The following is an 18,342-nucleotide window of genomic DNA, read 5'->3' as shown; positions in this document are numbered from 1 at the left end:
AACCTCTTCCTGGAAGGATCATGTCAATAGTGGAACCGACATGCAGCTTACTGTACACCACTAAACAACTTATGGCTGTACATTTTCACAGTCCAATTAAATATCGTCTTGAGGATGCATTTTTGCGGTCAGACCTCTTCCTGACAGCAGATGCCAGTTCCATCCACTGCCAAGGGTAAAGGGTGCAGAATCACCCTTAGGTTACTTAACACGGGCAGCAAAGAAGAGGGTTGCATGTTTCTTTGCTAGCAAAACACGCGATGTGTGTTAGACCATTCGGACCTTGGTGTTCAGTGTTAATATGGAGGAGGGTTGTGCAAGGACAACAGATGTTAGAAGCAGGGATTGCACAAGCCAGAATGAAGGAGGAAACCTTGTCACAGGAGACAGTAGTACTGGCTGCGTAGTAGTGACAGTCCAGCTATTAGTGCATCGGATTCAATACACTATTTTAATTAACACAGCACTACAGTAGGGTGAAGCCGCAGGACTGGGATTTGAACAAGCAACCTTCAAGTTGCACACATCTCTACAAACACGTCGAACTCAGCAATTTGAGAGAGTTAATCAAGCCAAACTCTACAGGTGAGCTTACATTTCTGTCAATAGAATGGCGAAGGTCTAACACCGTATTCTTACTCAATACCGTATTGGAGCAGTTTAATGCAGAATCAAGCAAATTTTGAAAACATCTTGTGACCAATACCATTTGGAAGACTTGCTACAACACTACTCCTCCCCCACAGAGTGGCTTGTAGAAATAAAAAGTCTTTTACCTTTCGGATTAAGAATTAAATTGATCCTCAACATGAATCTACAATCTACATTTCCTTCGGCAATTAATGGCATAACACGTTTTGTCAAGCTAAACGGTTAATCAAATAATACTTTATATAAATTCATTTCATATGTGCTAAAAATCAGAATTGCTTGTAAAAGCTTTGCCACAACAGTTTTTTTTTTTTTTTTACCAAAGTTCAATATTAGTGCAACTTTCCTCGCAGAACAAGTAAGATGGAAAAGACTATGCTTAGAGACCATTTTATGATTAGGAAAAAAATATTATTCATCCCACAGTCTACACCAGTAAAGGTCTTCTCTTAGGAAACCATCAAGAGGTACCAAACACCAAAGGAGAAGTTCAGGGCCATGAAAATGTGGTTAGCTTCTAGTTAAAATTTACTATACGGCATGCGAACAACATCACATAATGTCACTGTTTAACAAACGCAAGAGTAAAGTTCATCAAATGTAGTTCAGCCACTCCAGACTTCAAAGATGTGTTCGAAAATATAATTTGATCATAAACGTTAGTAAATTTTTCTGGTGAAAACTGAACCGGTTCCTAACAAATTTATCAAAGCGAACAGCTAGGTATTTATATGAAGTCTGGTTGACTAATTCTTTGCGTCCAGACCGTGCATCCTAACAGATTCCTCAAACAATTTCATCTTGAGTGAAACTTCTCTCAAAATGGCAGCCAAATGCTTGGTTTGTGCCTCGTCACAATATTATTTGCCTACATCAAATTAAAGAATGTATAATGTAGAAAGAGCAAGGTGGTCATCAGTAGTGCACACAGCGTCTACATACCACCCAGGAAAGTAAATATTAATTTGATCAAATGAAGGAAAAATCATTAACTAAAGGCAAATCACTGAGGATTTGTACATCAAGTTAACATGTTTACAACTTGAACCATAGCAGTCTTTCCAGACTTGATAATTTGATGAAGATTCCCCAAGTAGTGGTCAAGTGACCCTCTTTGGCATGTGACTAAATTGCTGCTGTGACAACAATTTTAGAAACTTCAATAGTAAGATGTTTTCTTGCACTACGACGGTGCATTGTTTCGTGAATACATTGGGAAGCAGCAAGGAAATAAGAACAAAAAAACTCCAAACAAGCATCCCCGAGACAGGATTTCAAATCACAAACTCAAAGTTACACCAATATCTTCAGAAAGTACCTGCTTTGACTGCATTACACAAGTGTTTATAGCACTCCAACACAAACTCATCCTAATTGTGTATTTAAATGATTTCTAAATTAATGCAAATAGTATTATTAACAGTGTGGTGCTGGAGGTGTTGGTATACCATTTTATCATCCTATATGATTGACCTGCACTGTTGAATTAGCAAAGGCCATTGGTATTTGAAGGTTACATTCCTACCTGTCACTTAGATTATTCCAAATACTAATGAAGGATAACCTGAAACTAAAAACACATTTTATTTTTTATAAGGAAAGTAACTAGCAATGATTGTTCAGTAAGAAAAATGAGAGGACTGTATGAAAAAAAAAAAATGAAAAAAAAAAAAATAGACTCCCATCTTTAGTTAAATCTTCCAACATCTTCTGTGTAGCGAGTCGCCTTTGTAAAGTAGCATTCGTGTTTGATGTCTAATGACTGACATGTCGAAACTAAACACACCTAAAATTACATTTAGTGTTAAAGCAGCAGGCTAGAAGATTATCCTCCTTTTCTCTAGAGATCAGTGGGAGGCAGAGCGAGATCGACAAGGAGGCTAGGGTCCTGCAACTCGAGGTCCAAATGGATGTGCTCAATACTAAGAAAGTCAATGCTTAAAAAGGCCAGTTCAGGGTACTCTGGAGTCTTGGCCTCAGTCCTCTCCTTACCTGCATACTCGTAGACTGCACACTCTGTCAAAGATCATATTCAGTATACTTTAGAACTGCACAGAAAGTTAGGGTATTTGTGTGCTAGGTTACTAAAACATCCGAAAAATAACTGGAGTGGTGCATACTGTGGGTGTCCAAATGCAAGATTTAGATGGGCACCGGTTACACCCAACAATATTGAGCAGCAATTTAACAAGCCTAACATTGTTGTACCACCAGTTTCCCAAAACAAAATGGCAAAAAAAAAACCAACATCCGGATATGCACACAATAAGGCAGTGTTCGATTACTCCAAGTGAATTTAGTGTCCAACACAAATAAAGGCTGCAAAAACACTACTGCTATCAAGTGCAGCGATGAGTCACCCCCAACCCACGGTCCTGAACCCTCAAGTCCGAACACACAGATGCATAGAGCCTACTCACGCTGTAAAAACCCTTCAAAGTGAAATACTTTGACATTTCTTTAAATGGACGAGCCTACGTCATTCTGTCGTATATACATATAGTAATTAGTTCTTGGGTACATACACTGGGTGGTCTAATTACTGAGGTGTGTTTTGTGGACTATCTGCAGAAAGAATAGCCCTCTGTATTAAAAATAGCCTTGAGCAAGGATGTTAAAAAGGGGATTTCTCATTATTGGCTTTTCAATTAGCCAATTCATTTGCTTTTCCCTTGAACAAAGACTCCTTGTGGTTCCTCCTGATCAGACTTGCCCTCACCAGTGCAGACTGGAGGTCCCACAATTGGAACGAACTGGAAGTTTTTAAACATCAGCACCAGCTCAACGCAACCCATAGCAAAAGGACAACTACACATTTGTAAAAGTAAATATTAATTGGATAATCTATTCATTTGTGGGTTCAATTAAGTACAAGTAGTCTGCCCCTTTCTGGCCCACCACAGAAGGTTTACCTATGGCACAGTACCAGTCATTTTCCTGCCACTGTGCCAGGAAGAGTGGATTAAACTTACACAACATTCTAGAACAGCATCACATCAATGTTTCCCTTAACCTCAGACTTGAAGCCTTCGTTAACAGACAGCTTTGGAAATATTGGTAACCAGGCTGCATGGAAATATTGGTAACCAGGCTGCAAGGCAAAAACCTCAACAGTGCACATTTATTCACCAAAATTATACAGTATTGTTGTAGGGCCTTGAGCAATCTTGGAAGTGGCAATATATTTCCCATTTTGGGTCATAAAGTTAAGACTTTATGCAATGTGTACAAACAACAAAAGAAACGGTTCACAATGGTCCTGGGTTATTTAATAAGTGAATATCAGACTCAAGCTGCTGGCTGACTTTGGCAAGCGATTGTAAGATACTTATTATTGAATCAAGTTATTTAAGGTGCCACCCTATTAGTATAACGCAGTTCCCCAACACTGCATTCAATTCACAAATAGAATACAATCTTGAGGTATCCTCCACAAGTTAATTAACCAATCGCATTTCAGCAACACAGCAATCATTGCTGGCTGGAGTCAGTAGAATGAGGCATGATCAGCTCCATCATCTCATACATCAAAAAGTACGAAAGGACAACGGGGACAAGGTCTGTGACTCGCTTGCTTCCCCTCCCCCAATTCAAAATATATGTGAGAAGAGTGGATAAGCACAATGAGTGGTCAAAATAATGGTGGTTGTTGGAGAGGTCAATGCTCATGGCAAAGCTCTCAGTTCAACTACCAAAAAGCCTTCAGTAGAAAAATAACATTCAGGGAAGGACACTTCCAAGTGAAGAAAACTGGTTAGCAAAATGGGACAGCTCTCTATAGTTACTAAAATGTGTTTGTGAATCAAAGCATTTCACAAGAACCAGCACCCAAGGAGGACTTACTAAAGAAAGCCCCCTTTCAGTTTACTTAACTTGGAGTGTTCTAGGTTTATGGGGAGGGATAGTGGTTCAATTTTCAATTCCACATACTTCATGAGTCATTCAGATAAGACAAGTTCCGCATAACAAATAAACACTTCAACTTAAGCAAGGTTTGATCATTTACAGCTGTAGCAGCTCAATCTGCTATGACGCCAGTCGCTCAGCAGGTATAAATGATTAACATTTCCAATTATGCACATTCACCGAGCTTTAGGCAAAACAGACATTCTACTTCACGTTAGACCATTTCTAGGTAACCTGACCATTATAAGTTTACTAAGTCCAACTGTGAAATATTGTTTTCAGCTCTTGGTGCTGCTCATAAAGTTTGTCTCGCTCGCAGTATGCACTTGGGAATATCACTGCAGGCTAAATATATATTTAGTTTGGAAATCGACTGTCTGACCAACGCATATGCAGACTGACTTGCCCATAAAATGCACGTCATCCGAGAATTAGAAAGTATACACAGGACATTAAATATGGACCTGAGAAAGAAAGTGCATGCCATACCAAGGAAAGCTTCACGAAATGTCTTACATCAAACTTAAAAATTGAATGAGTTTATAGAGTGCACATAATAGAGCAAACTCCACCACAAGGAGGAGCCAGATAGATGGGAAGGGAGCAGTAAGCACAGAAATGTGCACAGGAGACAATTAACAAGCTAAAGCTTCTCTTGAGAAGCAAAGCCTTGAGACTTTTCATGAAGAGACTGTAGACCACAATGGCTGTTAGCTTGTGAGCACTGTGATCCGAGGGAAACAGAACTCAAGGTCTCACAGCCCTCATATGGATACAAGTGACCAGTTATTAATGGCGAATGATGAAGGGGTTGAGCAGGACCAGAGGGATTTGGAGTAGGAGTTCATCTTTTCAAACACCAAACTTTCTTCAGAGTGAGGATGTGGTCTAATTTAGAAAATACCAGGGACTTCTATTTTTTCTGGCAACTAGATGAAAGCGGATTTCTGCCTCATTTTCAGTTTATTAATTTCATATTAGTAAGTAGTAAAAAAACCTCTGCACAACATACCAGTTCATGAATTTTTCCAACCAGTTTTAAACAAGGCACTGTACATCCACAATCGAAGATGCGTAATATACGAAATACAGATTAAAATCAATATAATCTAAAAACCCATCAGAACACCAGGCTCCTTGAAGCCAAACTCAAAAAACCCACTAGCTAAACAGATGTTTAAGCCTGTACCTCCACATATGCATCAAAAATTGGGAGACAGGAAACACAATGCATTGACTGGTGTTTCTTCTTAAAATCCTATAGTTCTTCATCCCCAAGTTATGACAAACTGGTAAAATCCACTGGTTTCTGATTACTTGGTAATCTGGGCAGACAAATATAACATGCTCAGTCAACTCCTCAACCGGAGGGCAAAATGGACAAAAACGCACTTAAAATCACTTTCATTTGGCTGTGAAGACGTGTAGGGGGAAGAGTCTCTAAGCAAAATTTAACATATAGGGTTTTTAATAGGAGGTTCGGTCTCATCCAAATAGGTTTCCATAGAGTAATCAATTCTGAAGCCTAAAATCAAATCAGTAGGCGATCCTTCCCTTACAGAACATAAGTCTTGGTTATCAGTATTTTGCCAATAAGCACTTTTTAGCTAAAATTTGGAGACTAATCCAGAAACACCAGGGAATGACTACAAATTGGAATATCAAATCTGTCTCAAACAAGCCTTCGTAGACCGAAGCCAGGGAATTTTACAAACCCCATTTTGGCTCATAACATCTTCAACAGCCATGCGAATAGAGGACAGTTCAGGGGTGACCCACAATCTACACCAATACAACAGTGGCCTTAAAACCACAATATCATTAATCCATTTGAGACCATAGTCAAGAAGTAGCAGGGTGCTCACTGGCATGCCACAAAGATTCCTTGAAAATTGATTTTCAATTGTTTCTAGTTAACAGGAATCATGAAAATCCCAAAGTTCTCCTCCATACAGGTTAGACCCTAAAGCCTGACTTTTGTAAATCTCAAGAGTGGGAGACACAGGACGCAAGCAGGAAGCCCGGTGCACCCTCAAAATATCCCCGCAGAGCTGCTCTAGCTTGAGGCCACACACTCAAATATGGGAAATCCAATCCAAGCACTCTGTGAGCATAACCCCCAGGTATTAAAATACCTGGACTCTTTTGAGGGTCTCTCCATTAATTGTCGGGTGCAGTGGTTTCTGGGGATCCTATGGGGCACAACAAGCACAGCAGACCGAGTGGTAGCCATTGCGACAGAGCAGTTGCCTAAAGCTTCACTGCAAAGATTACTTCATCAGAGAACGATAATATTTTGCTGACCTGGAACAGTTTTTGAGACACAGTTAAATGAGGGAAGCAGAAAGGACGCAACCATATTGGGTTGCTTTATTTTTTGTAATCATATTTTGGCTAATTACAGGAGTATTTTATAGATTCTTTAGTTTAATTAATCTAATTATGCTTTACATTGTTCCAAACTGACCCCAAATAAATCTTAAAGTACTTTGGATTGAGAGAGGACAACAAATAAAATTATTAGTTCAGAGTATGTAATGCTCTCCAACATTGAAAGTTAAAGAGAATAACGGAAATGTTCTTCTCCACGTTCATGTCATTTTTAAAGAACAACTAAAATCTATTGTTCCCAGAAAATATGAGAATGCATTAGATAAAAAAAAAAAAAAAAAAAAAAAATTTAAAAAAAGTGTTCGCATATTTTGGAAAAGTGTGAAGCATGATCGCTCTTCACATGCTAAGGAAGCACAGGGGGGTGGTTTACAACGTGGTACTGTTTTCAAGCATTTCTTGGGTGCCAGGAGTGGGTCATAAAATAATACAAACCAGAAATATTTCCAAGGTAGGAATATTGCACTCCATTTTTCTTTTCAAATCGCATATGCATTAATATCTTTTTCATCACAGAAAAACATATAAAAACAAATTCCCTGTATGTCAGCACCGAGGAGAGGAGGGTCATGGCCTTACCAAGGGGCTGAACTTGAAACTCATTTGTGAATAACTCAACTTCAAAGTCAGCCTCCCTATATGAAGTACACCACAAAAGGGTGATAGTAACTAAAACAAAAATATTTAAAATAATGTTACGTCAGGCAAACTACAGATGCACGAAATTATTTGAATAAAATGTAATCAAACAATTATACAAGGAGAAATTCTTGTATGAAACCCAAACTTAATTTTCGGAACGTAGACCGAGGAATATTTCCACAACAGGTGTGGGGTGGCCTGGCTGGATAGGTGTTTAGGGTGCCACATTAAGCTGAATACCAAATTTGAGGACAAATAAAATGCATTTAACAAACGTAAAATGAAATCTAATAACTTGAAGCGTCATGACTTGGCTAGGATGCAAGCTTGTCAGCAACTCTACGGCAGCACTTCTTGACTGGGTGAATATGAACATGTAAAACTAGGAAATTGCAAAAATAAATAAATCTTTTAGGGCACGGGCTATGGCTTCTAAATTCCTGAGTAAAAATGATTTCACTTCCACTCAACAGCAGATACTATATACAAACACTTAAACGTGTGTTTCACTTCTTAAACAGTATTTTTTTTTTTTAAGTGACATTTGTTAAACTGTGTGCAAATGTATGGCTTGGTCCAAATGACAGAAGTAGCTGCGCAACGCCTTCAGGCACGCTTTGAACCTCAGTTGGTCCACTACAACAAACAGGCACCCTTACCCGTTCAGAGAAGTACACTGAAACATTTTTAAAGTATGTGCCCTTTGTGCAGTATTTATGCTGCATCCTAACAAGAGTTCAAGAATGACACTTATGGACTGAAGGCCACCGACTTCAGGAACCGCAGAATATTTCCACAACAAAATAAATATTACCTAGTGTATTATTCAGCTTTGAGGCGTTACTGGAGTTATTTGGAGTTTTTTTTTTCCCGTAGCATTAAAGTATATGTTCGGAAACCAGTAAACCAGCAACTAGACTCAGTGTAAACCATCTACAATTTGTCAACTAGAAAATCCACCAAGAATGTAGCCAACCTGCCACAGCATAGTATAGCATATGTCTTAGGATTTAACTACATAGCACTAAAAAATAAAGTCTCAAGTTTGAATAGGGTGTATGCTTACAAAAAATACATATTCAACAAGAGGCATTTTGCCTGGAGTGTAGGCCCTAGAACATTGCAGCATTTAGTTAAATTGTTATGGGCATCGTATCTGATGGCAACAAGGAACAAGGAGAATCCGGCTAGCCTCCAAGAGAGAACAACTGTCTCAGACAAAGAAAATGTCTTGTATATTTTTCATCACCTGACATTACAAGGTTAGTTTACATGCTAAAAACACACACATTTGAATTTGCCTTTCATTTTACAATTAGGAACTGTAAAATCCCAAACTAAAAAGCTGTCCCCGGATTAAAAATAGGAATATGTTTAGTGTGGTCTTACAGTGCCAATATTTGTATAAATACAGAATGAAGACATGAGAAAGGACAATAAAGATGAGACTACTGGCAAGCTTTTGTAAAACGTGGCTCAGCTGGGCTGTAAACGAATTACCAGGACATGTTTGAGAGGATATCAGTGACTGGAACATTACCCCCAGGTCCCTTATGTCCTCGTCCCATTCATTACTAAGTGGAGATAACCATCTCCCGACAGAAAAAAAGACCAGAAGAATGCTGAGATACTAACCCCGCCCCTCCCACCGGGTGTACATAAGGGGTACTTACCCAGCATTCCTCCTGTTCTTTTTTCTGTCTGTCGACAGAATGGATTGTGGATGCTGAAGCTACTCCTGCTGCCCTTGAGTGGCTTCTGTTCCTGTTCTACCCTGTCCGGCTGCCTGGCTGTGCGGTTGGGGTCTCTGGTTCCTGGCCACACGGCCTGCTGGGCTTGCTGGGAGGCTCTTTGATTCCCATGTCTGTGGTTTCTGGTGGCCCTTTGCGGCTGGTGAGCCGGCCTCCCGGGTCCTTCCGGGTTACTGCGGGCTCTTCTTCCTGAGGCTTGGCCGGGTGGAATGCGAGCTGATTTCCTGCTTCCCCTGCCTTCCTGTTGGTCTTCGCTCTCACCGAAATGAGCGCTGCGGTGTGCTGGCAGGCTGTGGGAAGTGCCTGCTGCATAGAGTGCATTCCCGCTTCCGGATTTGGTGGCTGGCGGCTGCTTCCTGGAGTCCGGCATTTGCAGGGGGGTGGGGGGCCTTGTGGCGGTTTGTGCCCCCCCCTCCGGTGAGTCCCGCATAGCGGTTTCGTTTGCTCTTCATTAGCACCTGCAGCCTTCATTGCTCGGATGTATGTGCTTTTATTTCTTCTGGGAAGCGCGAGGCACTCATGGCTTGTCCAGAAGGCACGTCTTCCTGCATTCTGTTCGGATGGCTCATGGAAGCTTGCACCGGATTTCTGTTTCGTCGCGTTGAGCTGTATTTTGGCATTTTGGTTTTACAGTCTGTCTCCGTGCTGTTGTATCCTGTGCTCCTGTTTGTTGTCGCTGGCTGCTGCTGTGTGTTCGCGCTGTGGTCCCACACTCTGTCCTGCTGACGGGGCGCCTGGGGCTATCCTGCGGGTCTGGTGGCATCCCGTGGCATGTCTCTCTGCCTCACCCATTTTCCTATGTTACTGTCTTGCTGCCACTTTTGTATGCGCGCCTGGGCACTGGAATCTGTCATCTTCTATGCGGCTGTCGGTCGGCTTCCTTTGTTCTCTGGTAGAGTGACTGGGTGCCGGCGGCTGCCCTGGGTTCAGGGCTGCACGGAGTTCACTGCTCGGTTGCTCAGTCGGGCCTGGTGGCTCGGAGTCCTGATGCGTCTACTGCTTGGGCCTGTGTTCGTCCTCCTGGTTGCCATGTTCAGATCCTGGCTAGTCCCCTCAGCCTTTCTTACTTCGATTTTCGATGTCATGGGTTCCGTTGAGTCGCGATGGGCTTCTGTTACTCTGCACCTACCGAGCCAGCCGAGCCAGCCGGGCAGTACGTGTGCTTTTCAGATACGCTTGCACACGTTCAGCTGTGCTTGCCTGCTTGGGCTCATTGCAGTCTGTCTCTGGACTTTGCTGTTTTCCGAGGTTCTTCTTTGCACGCGGTTGTGGTGCTCCCGTTGTTTTGTTGGGCTACGTACTGTACAGGCTTCGTTTGGCATGGCATGTTTCCCTGTGTGTGTTCTGCTTCCGTCCCCGTTGCAGGTTTCGGGGGGGGGGGGGCTTGTTTGTGGGTGTCTCCCCTCTTGTATGCCTCAGTTCACCTCCCCTTTGGACTGTTCTTTTGGGGGCTTTCCGTTGTTGGCGTGCCGTCTTCGTCCTGGGTACGGGAGGGCTATTCTTCGCCGGTGGGTCCGGTGTTCTTTCCTTTGGGGCCGCGGTTCTGCCGGTCTGTGTGCACCTGGTCTCCTCGGCTCTTGGTGGTTGTGCTGGGTCGGCCTATTTTGTGCCCGATTGGTCATACTAGGGCTTCCTGGTGCTGGGGCTCATTTGGGGTCCTTTTCTTTGGGGGCTTCTCGGCCCTGGCCTGGACGCGGCGTTTGTGGCGCCGGTGCCTCTTGTTGGCTTCTGTGGTCTCTGCCCCTTGCTTCTCCTGGTGGGTGAGCCTGTAGCTGCAGTGCCTGGTTGTCATCTTTGTCGTCCTACAGCTGTTCTGGCTCTCCTGGTTCCCTTCCAAGTTGCCTTTGCCTACGCTTCTGCGTGACTCTTCCTGGGGTGCTTGTTTGTGCTGCGTTTTGCCCTGGTTGTCTGCTGGCCCTTACCTTCGGGCGTGGTGCTGGGGCTCCTCGGCTGTGTCCTGGGCCTCGATGTTGCAGTCCTGGCTTCAGGGATTTTGCCTGTGGCCTTTCCTCCCTGGGGAGGGCTTCTCTCCTGGGTGGGGTCGCCCGCTTGGGTTTCTGGACGAGGTTGGTTTCCTCTTTTTCTGCTTCCCAGGGCTACTGGTTCTTGGCTGGCGCGGAGGTGCTGGTCTAGCCTACTTTCAGGGTCGGTCTCCCTGCCGGTGTACTTGAGGTGCCCTGATCAGTCCTCGCTGCTGCAGGGTGTTCTGGGCGCCTTGTCTGCTCGGATGCCTCGGTGGCTTCTGGGGTGTCTGGTGTTTCTCCTCTTGGCTGTGAGCTGTGCTATTTTCTTCAGACTTTTCCTCCCTGCTTCCTCTGATCTTGTCTGGTTTCAGTGGTGCTGCGGGGTTGGTTTCTTTCTTGTTTGGTGTCCGGTTGGGTTTCCTGGATGCTGTTGGCCTCCACTGTGTCTCCGCTGGCCTGCGGTGTTCTTCTCCGGCTTGTTTCGCTGGGGAGGTGGGGTGCTTCTCCCTGCTTGTTCCTGGTGGTTCTTTGGCCAGTGTTGTGCCTCGGCTTTCCCTGTGGTTCGGGGTCTGTGTTTCGGTCTCCTGTTCTGCAGACTTGCGGCTGCTTCTGCTTCGCCTTCGGTGGTGCCTCCTTGTGGTTGTTGGATGCCTTCGGCCTTCCTCTGTTGGCTCCTGTTCCTGGCTGGTCTCCTGTTTGCCGGTGGTGCGATCTGCTCGGGGTTGCCTGGTTGCGCTCTTGCGGCGGTCCTGGCCTGCCTGATGGGTCTGTTTTGGGGGCTCGCTGATTGGCCTGCCCCTTTGATTTTGCGGATATATTTTCAGCCTGTTGGGTGGCTGGTCTCTCTGGTGTCTGGTTCTGGTCCTTGCAGTGGTGGTGTGTTCCTGCTGTTGGGGTCTCCTGGCTCTGACTGGCCCTGTTTTGGTCTGTCACCCACTCCTTTCTACTCTGGGGCCTATGGCCATGCCTCCCTGAGAGACCCTGGTCTGCTCTGCTCGGAGGTTCTGCTGGGTTAGTCCTGGTTGCTGCCTGCATGGGGGCCTGCCTAGTTCTTTAGGCTAAGATGTGGGCACCGGGGCTGCTTGCTCTCGGTTTCTCGGCCCTTGATGGTCTGGGCCTTTGTGCTGTTGCCTTGTTTTGGTTTCGGTCCTGCCCGGTCCGCCGTTTTTTGGTGCCTGGGGTCTCTTTGCCCTTCGCGGGCTTTGCTTGAGTTTTGCTTGGCTGGGGCCTTCCCCTCTTACGCCTTGCCCTGGGTGTGGGTTGGGCCGGCGGTTCCTTCTGGTCGCCTTTTCTGCCCTGGGGGTTTATCCCCTGGTACTGCTCTCCCTGGGGTCGTGCGGACCCGTGGGGTTTGGTTTACCTGGGCGTTCCGCCCTGGCTTCTGTTACTTCTGTGGTCTGGATGTTTTTTTTGTGTTTCCTCTCCCCTGGTGGGTTGGGGTTTCCTGGCGGTGGTGTTTGGGCCTGACGCACTCCTTCGGGGCCTCTATGTGTTGTTGGTCCTCGGTCTGGACTGCTCTGTGTGTTGTTGGTCCTGCCTTATGCCTGGTCTGTTTAGGGACGTCTCTGCCTGGCCTGTCTCTCTGCTCCGGTTTCCCCCGGGTTACGGTTGGGCTGTTCTGCTGTGGCTTTGTGTTGGGGTCCTGTGCTCCCTCCTGTTCCCTTTCTCTGGTTTCCTGTTCGGTGTTTTGCTCTGTGGGACTCTGGTCCCTGATGGGTCTGCTCCCTTCTGGCTCTCGGGGCCTGGTGGGTTGGCTTCCGGGTCTTGTTCCTCTTCCCTGGTGGTTTGTCTTTTCCTAGTTCCCGGTTCCGGGGCTCTCTCGCCTTCCGGGCTGGGTGCTTGTCGGCTGTCCGCTGGTCTTGCTGCTGGCCCTTTTTTCCTGGGGCCTGGTGCTCTTCTGTGGGTTCCAGGGGGCTTGTCCTCCGGTCTCTCTGAGGCCGGGTCGTTTGTTTCCCTTCTGGTTTGCTCCTGCCCTTGGTGGGCTTTTCGGCCTTGTTGTCCCGTGGAGTACTTTGTTCGTCTCTTGTTGGGGTTTCATTTTTTCTCTGGGCCCTTTGCCGTTTGGGTATTGCCTTTCTTTCCGCTGCCTGCATTTGGCTGGCGTGGGTTCTGTGTGCCTTGGTCTGGCTTGCAAGCCTGGTGGCCCTTGGATTTTTTCTTTGGGTGGCCTCCTCAATGTTTTTGTTCTTTCTTGCCTCGGTTGGGTTGTGTGTCAGTGCTCTCCCCTTCTCTGGTTGCCTGTGGGGTGCTCCTGATGTGGGCTGGTGGGCCTCTCGGGTTGTCAATCTGGTCGTCTGGCTGTTCTCCCGTTGTTTTGTTGGGCGCTTCCCTGCTTGGTGGGGCTCCCTCATGTCTGGGTGCTCTGCCTGGGGTTTTCGGCGGTTCTGCTTTTTTGCTTTCCTGCGTTGGCTGCCTTGGTGCGTTTTCCTGGCTTGGTTTCCATTTTTGTTTGGGAAGGCCGGCTTTTCTGCTTTGGTATTCTCCACTTAGTAATGAATGGGACGAGGACATAAGGGACCTGGGGGTAATGATCTATTACTTACCTGTAATCTTCATTACTCCGGGTCCCGTTGTCCTGGTCTCATTCATACGCCCCGACCTCCCTCCCAGACGGCCTGCCTTCCTGTTGTGGGCTTGGTTGTTCAGGAGGAATGCTGGGTAAGTACCCCTTATGTACTCCAGGTGGGAGGGGCGGGATTAGTATCCCAGCATTCTTCTGATCTTTTTTTTCTGTCGGGAGATGGTTATCTCCACTTAGTAATGAATAGGACGAGGACAACGGGACCCGGAGTAATGAATATTACCGGTAAGTAATAGAGCATTCTGGAGCTACAGTGGAGCTTTCTCTGGTGGACAAATCAACAAAAGTAACAACAAGAAACCTACATCTGAAATACTCGAGTTTTTTCACCCTGTGTACTTACTTTCATTAGCATTCCGTAGACGGCTAGGCATAAAAGAAAATTTTGCATATGGTCTTGTCACGGAAACTGTTGACGCTAAAAGGAGAAAAAAAAAAATAGATACACTTAATGGGTTTTATTTTTTAACATGGAGGGAAAAAAGCAATGGCAGAATAATCTGCGCAATTTCAATTCACTTTTTCAGCTGCGAAAAAAACAGAATATTGCCAGACACTTGAAATGCAATAGTTAAAGGTCTATAAGAACACATGAGCAAACCTTAAACCCCAGACATTAAGGGGCCTATTACAATGGAGGTCTGGTCGGAGGCTTTCCAACTGCCATCATCTGTTTCAATTCCGACCGGCTGGTGATTATGTATCAGCCGGTTGGAATTGAAACCGTCTGCCAGTCAGAACCGTCTAGTAATCCCAAAGGGTGGGCCTTTCAGCCCTTGGGATTATGATGCATGGTTTTTGGCATGGTTTCCATGCCGGCCTGTCCAAAACGGACACCATATCAGAAAGTGTGTTTAGGGGCCACCAGCAGGTGCCCCCATGGGAGTGCGGACTCTGGTTGGGGGCAGTGCCCCCCTATTAATCCCTGCACCCTGTGGCTGGCACCACAAAGTGCCTGCCACAGGGTGCATGGGTTAACACCACCTCTCCTTTCCCTATGGCAGCATGTATTCCGGCAGGTTTACAGCCGTAATGCATGCTCCCATAGGGAAATCTCGGAATGCATCTGAACAGTATTCGGTCGCATCCTAATGAGGTGGATGGGACCACTGACCAGAGATCGATCGGTCCAATTTACAAGACAGTGTCGGGCGGATGCAAGTCCACCTGACAACGTAATCGGCCCCTTAGTACGAGTAGAGAGTTAAGTGACGGAATTCAGAATGGTTTCCTAACCTTTGACCGAATTGGTTAATACCGTCTGCTTTCTGCATCTACCTGGTGGTTCTAAAAATAAATGCCCTACACTAGGGTTGTTCAATATTGATCCACAAAGAACTGGCTCATTACAATCTTTGGACAGACAATTACTACATCCATGATTTTTTATTAATTGTATGCAAATACATTCCATGTGGATATCCTGAAAACATTGTACTGATCTTGCTCTCCTGAATCAACGCTGTATAGTCTGGTGCTGGACAGAATAACTAAGCCCTTATAAGACATTGGAAAGCTACATATGTGCACTTTACTTTTTAACAATTTCTCTTAATATTCCTTTACTTTTCATCTTTAGTCCCAAGAACACCAACTAAATTATAGTGGACTCTGAGGAATAAAACAACAACTTCGACTGACAAGTCTTAGAAAGACTGTGGTGATTAGAACATGGTCTATGTGAGTCCTTAAAAGGTGAAGGTTCATATATGCAGACAACTTAACTTCCTAACATCACAATTGTTACTTATTTCCCAGTGTTTGCTTTCTTCAGTAGAACAATATTCCATTCAATCTTGAGATGTTAACAAATGTTTAGTCTACTGGACAACCAGCAACTGAATGACAAATAATGTTGCAGTTCTAAAGGTCCAGTTGACTCACTTTGAACAAGGGATGCCAATGATCGTAAAAGATTGCGTAGGATTGGGAAAAAAAAATTATATATATATATATATATATATATATATATATATATATATATATATATAAAAAAAATACAATGATCTGCATACTAGAACCAGCAGTTTGTCAGAGTTCGATTTCTCACAAAACAAATCTTGGATGGGATAGGGCTGCTTCCTTAATTTAAACCATATACATTTCTAACATAAAAACAGCACAATCTAAGCCATAATATTGAAATGTATTTAAGGTTCTAGATGCATTCTAAAATATAAGATATTGCCGTTCTCTTTGGGTGGTACATCATATAGGGTTGCATTCATCTCTAGCACCTGTTCTTAATTTTCAAGCAGATGAAAGTTGGTTTAGGTCAGATTTTTGATATCTAACATCGCAGCCAGCTAGAGGAAATGGATGAAAATATCTTCATAAACATAACATTACTTCATTGTGCGCTTGCTTTGCTATTTTCCCAGGGCATGAATGTGCATTTCTGCACTCAGAAGAGTTGCTACAAGATAAATACTTCTAAAATCCCATAAGTACATACTAAGAACTCAACACAACAAAGCTTCATCATTTCCACATCTTTAGCTTAGTTTACATTATGCAGCAGGATTCTGGTCTTCATTAGTAAAAGACATATAGGTTTACATAGGCAGCAGTAAACCTGTTGGACACAGATTAAATATCCATGGGCAAAGATGTGGGGCCATATGGTAACTTCACGAGTAATTTGGGCAATACATCATCATGTTCAGATCAAATTGTCGAAGAAGTTATGTAAATAAAGGCAAAACGTCTTAAGGGGCTACGGCATTTGGGTCTCATTAGGAACTCTGGCTGGTTGTGCTGGTCTTTTTTTTTTGTTTTGTTTTTTAAACATGTGTTTTCATTCAGTGGTCCCTTAAATACATCATTGTTCACGTCAAAGAGGAAACAATCGTGTCCATCTCATAGGTAAACACACGCAAGCCTAGGAACAGTTAGTAAACGTCACATGGATGACACCAGTTGCCGCTTCACATTCTGTTAAGCCAATGTCTGTGCAAATCTGGGAGGGTAATTGCACACTTTAGGCAGTCAGAGACATCTGTTAAATAAAAAGTTACTTTTTTTTTTTTAACAGTTAAATATCACTTTACTACTTTTAGGATACAGGCCACATATTTTCTTCTCTCCCCTACACCGCCCTCAACTAATTTCTTAAAAACATTCTACTCCTTGAACACGCTTTGTTGAAAAGGTCACACCAATTTAAATTTGCATGAAGCATTTAAAAAAATAACTATAGTAATAACATATACCAAACACCGAGTGTGGGAATGAGTAAAACTTTATATTTTACAGTGTAAAGCGCCATCTACTCATTGTGCAATCAAGCCTTACCCAACATTGGCATTTCTGTAGTTGTGGGTAACACACAAATGCTCTCGTGGTCAATATGTCGGATGTCTGTAAACAGCAGAATGGTCTTGGACACATATTCAAAGTACTTCTTTGGGACAAACTGGCCCTCATAAAAAGGAAAGTCTTCAATAAAGTCCTAAAGAAATATGAAAACAGATCTTAGAAGTTGTATACATCACACAAATAGCTTTCATAGCATTTGAAACAGAAAGGCACCATAACAGATTTTTGTTGCTTCTAAAATGTTGCACAATCTGCACCAGTAGTCTAGCGTATGCATTTTCATGGGGTTACGGTATGCGGGCAGGGGAATGGACCTAGGCTACTTCAGAACCTAGTTAAAAAGCGAGAAATGTAACTGCCACAATGCTTTTAGAAGTATATACACACACAAGTCGTTGAAACTGTTATAAGGTTGCAAGGAGAGATATTGTCCTCTCAGTTGAGGTAAAGCGCTTCAGCCCCTCACCACCATCACTCTCACCATCTTCGGCAAGATCACTGCACTTGCTCAAGAGGTTGGGTGATAACTACATGACAGGCAGTGCGGAGGAGCAAGTGTCTGCTTCAGTGGTGTCCAAGACGTGAGGGATGGATAATTGGTCACCCAGGTACAACATACTGAGGAGTGATACACAATCAAAATGATTTACCTATATGGGTGCAAAGGATGCGTAGTGTGTGTGTGTGTGTGTGTGTGTGTAAATGGGCCAATACTTGGAGCAAGCTTCAGTCCATAAGAACTTGTCCAATAGTTTGATCATCAGCACTTTTAGGGTGGGAAGCTGCATGTTAAGCAGTGAGCCCTCTCGCGATGAGCTTAATCGTATTGGGAGATTAACAGTTCATGAAACTTTGAGGTGTGACTTCCGCTCTTCATAGCTTTATCACAGCATTATTATCCCAGCGAGCAAAATGCAAGAGTGGCACAAGTATGAGCATTTGGCTACTGCAGTCAACCGGCATTCTATTTGCAAACAAAGGAGGGCATGATGTGTGCATGGCAAACTAGCACCTCCGCAAAGGAAAGTTCTAGCAAAGCGTCACCTAGAAACACAAATACTAGACAGGTGTCATGTGTGGGATGAGGCAGTAAATGATAGTTTTTAATGTAGCTTATTAAACCTGCAGCCTAGTTCTA

At 44.1% G+C, this 18,342-nt stretch overlaps 1 protein-coding gene across 4 annotated transcripts in view; it reads right to left on the bottom strand.

Moving 5' to 3' along the window:
* The window catches only part of KITLG (KIT ligand), a 130,774-nt gene that overhangs the window by 35,758 nt on the left and 76,674 nt on the right, over positions 1–18,342 (bottom strand). For all 4 annotated transcript variants that reach the window (XM_085653906.1, XM_085653905.1, XM_085653908.1 and 1 more), the window contains 2 exons: positions 17,181–17,337; positions 14,230–14,304 (listed from right to left, as the gene is read on the bottom strand). In XM_085653906.1, the coding sequence (XP_085510032.1) occupies positions 14,230–14,304; positions 17,181–17,337 (232 nt within the window). The remainder of the gene's footprint in view (positions 1–14,229; positions 14,305–17,180; positions 17,338–18,342) is intronic.

The sequence above is a fragment of the Triturus cristatus genome, chromosome 4_1, assembly GCF_964204655.1.
Source record: "Triturus cristatus chromosome 4_1, aTriCri1.1, whole genome shotgun sequence".
NCBI classification, from domain to species: Eukaryota; Metazoa; Chordata; class Amphibia; order Caudata; family Salamandridae; genus Triturus; species Triturus cristatus.
This window is presented reverse-complemented; position numbering and strand designations above follow the sequence as displayed.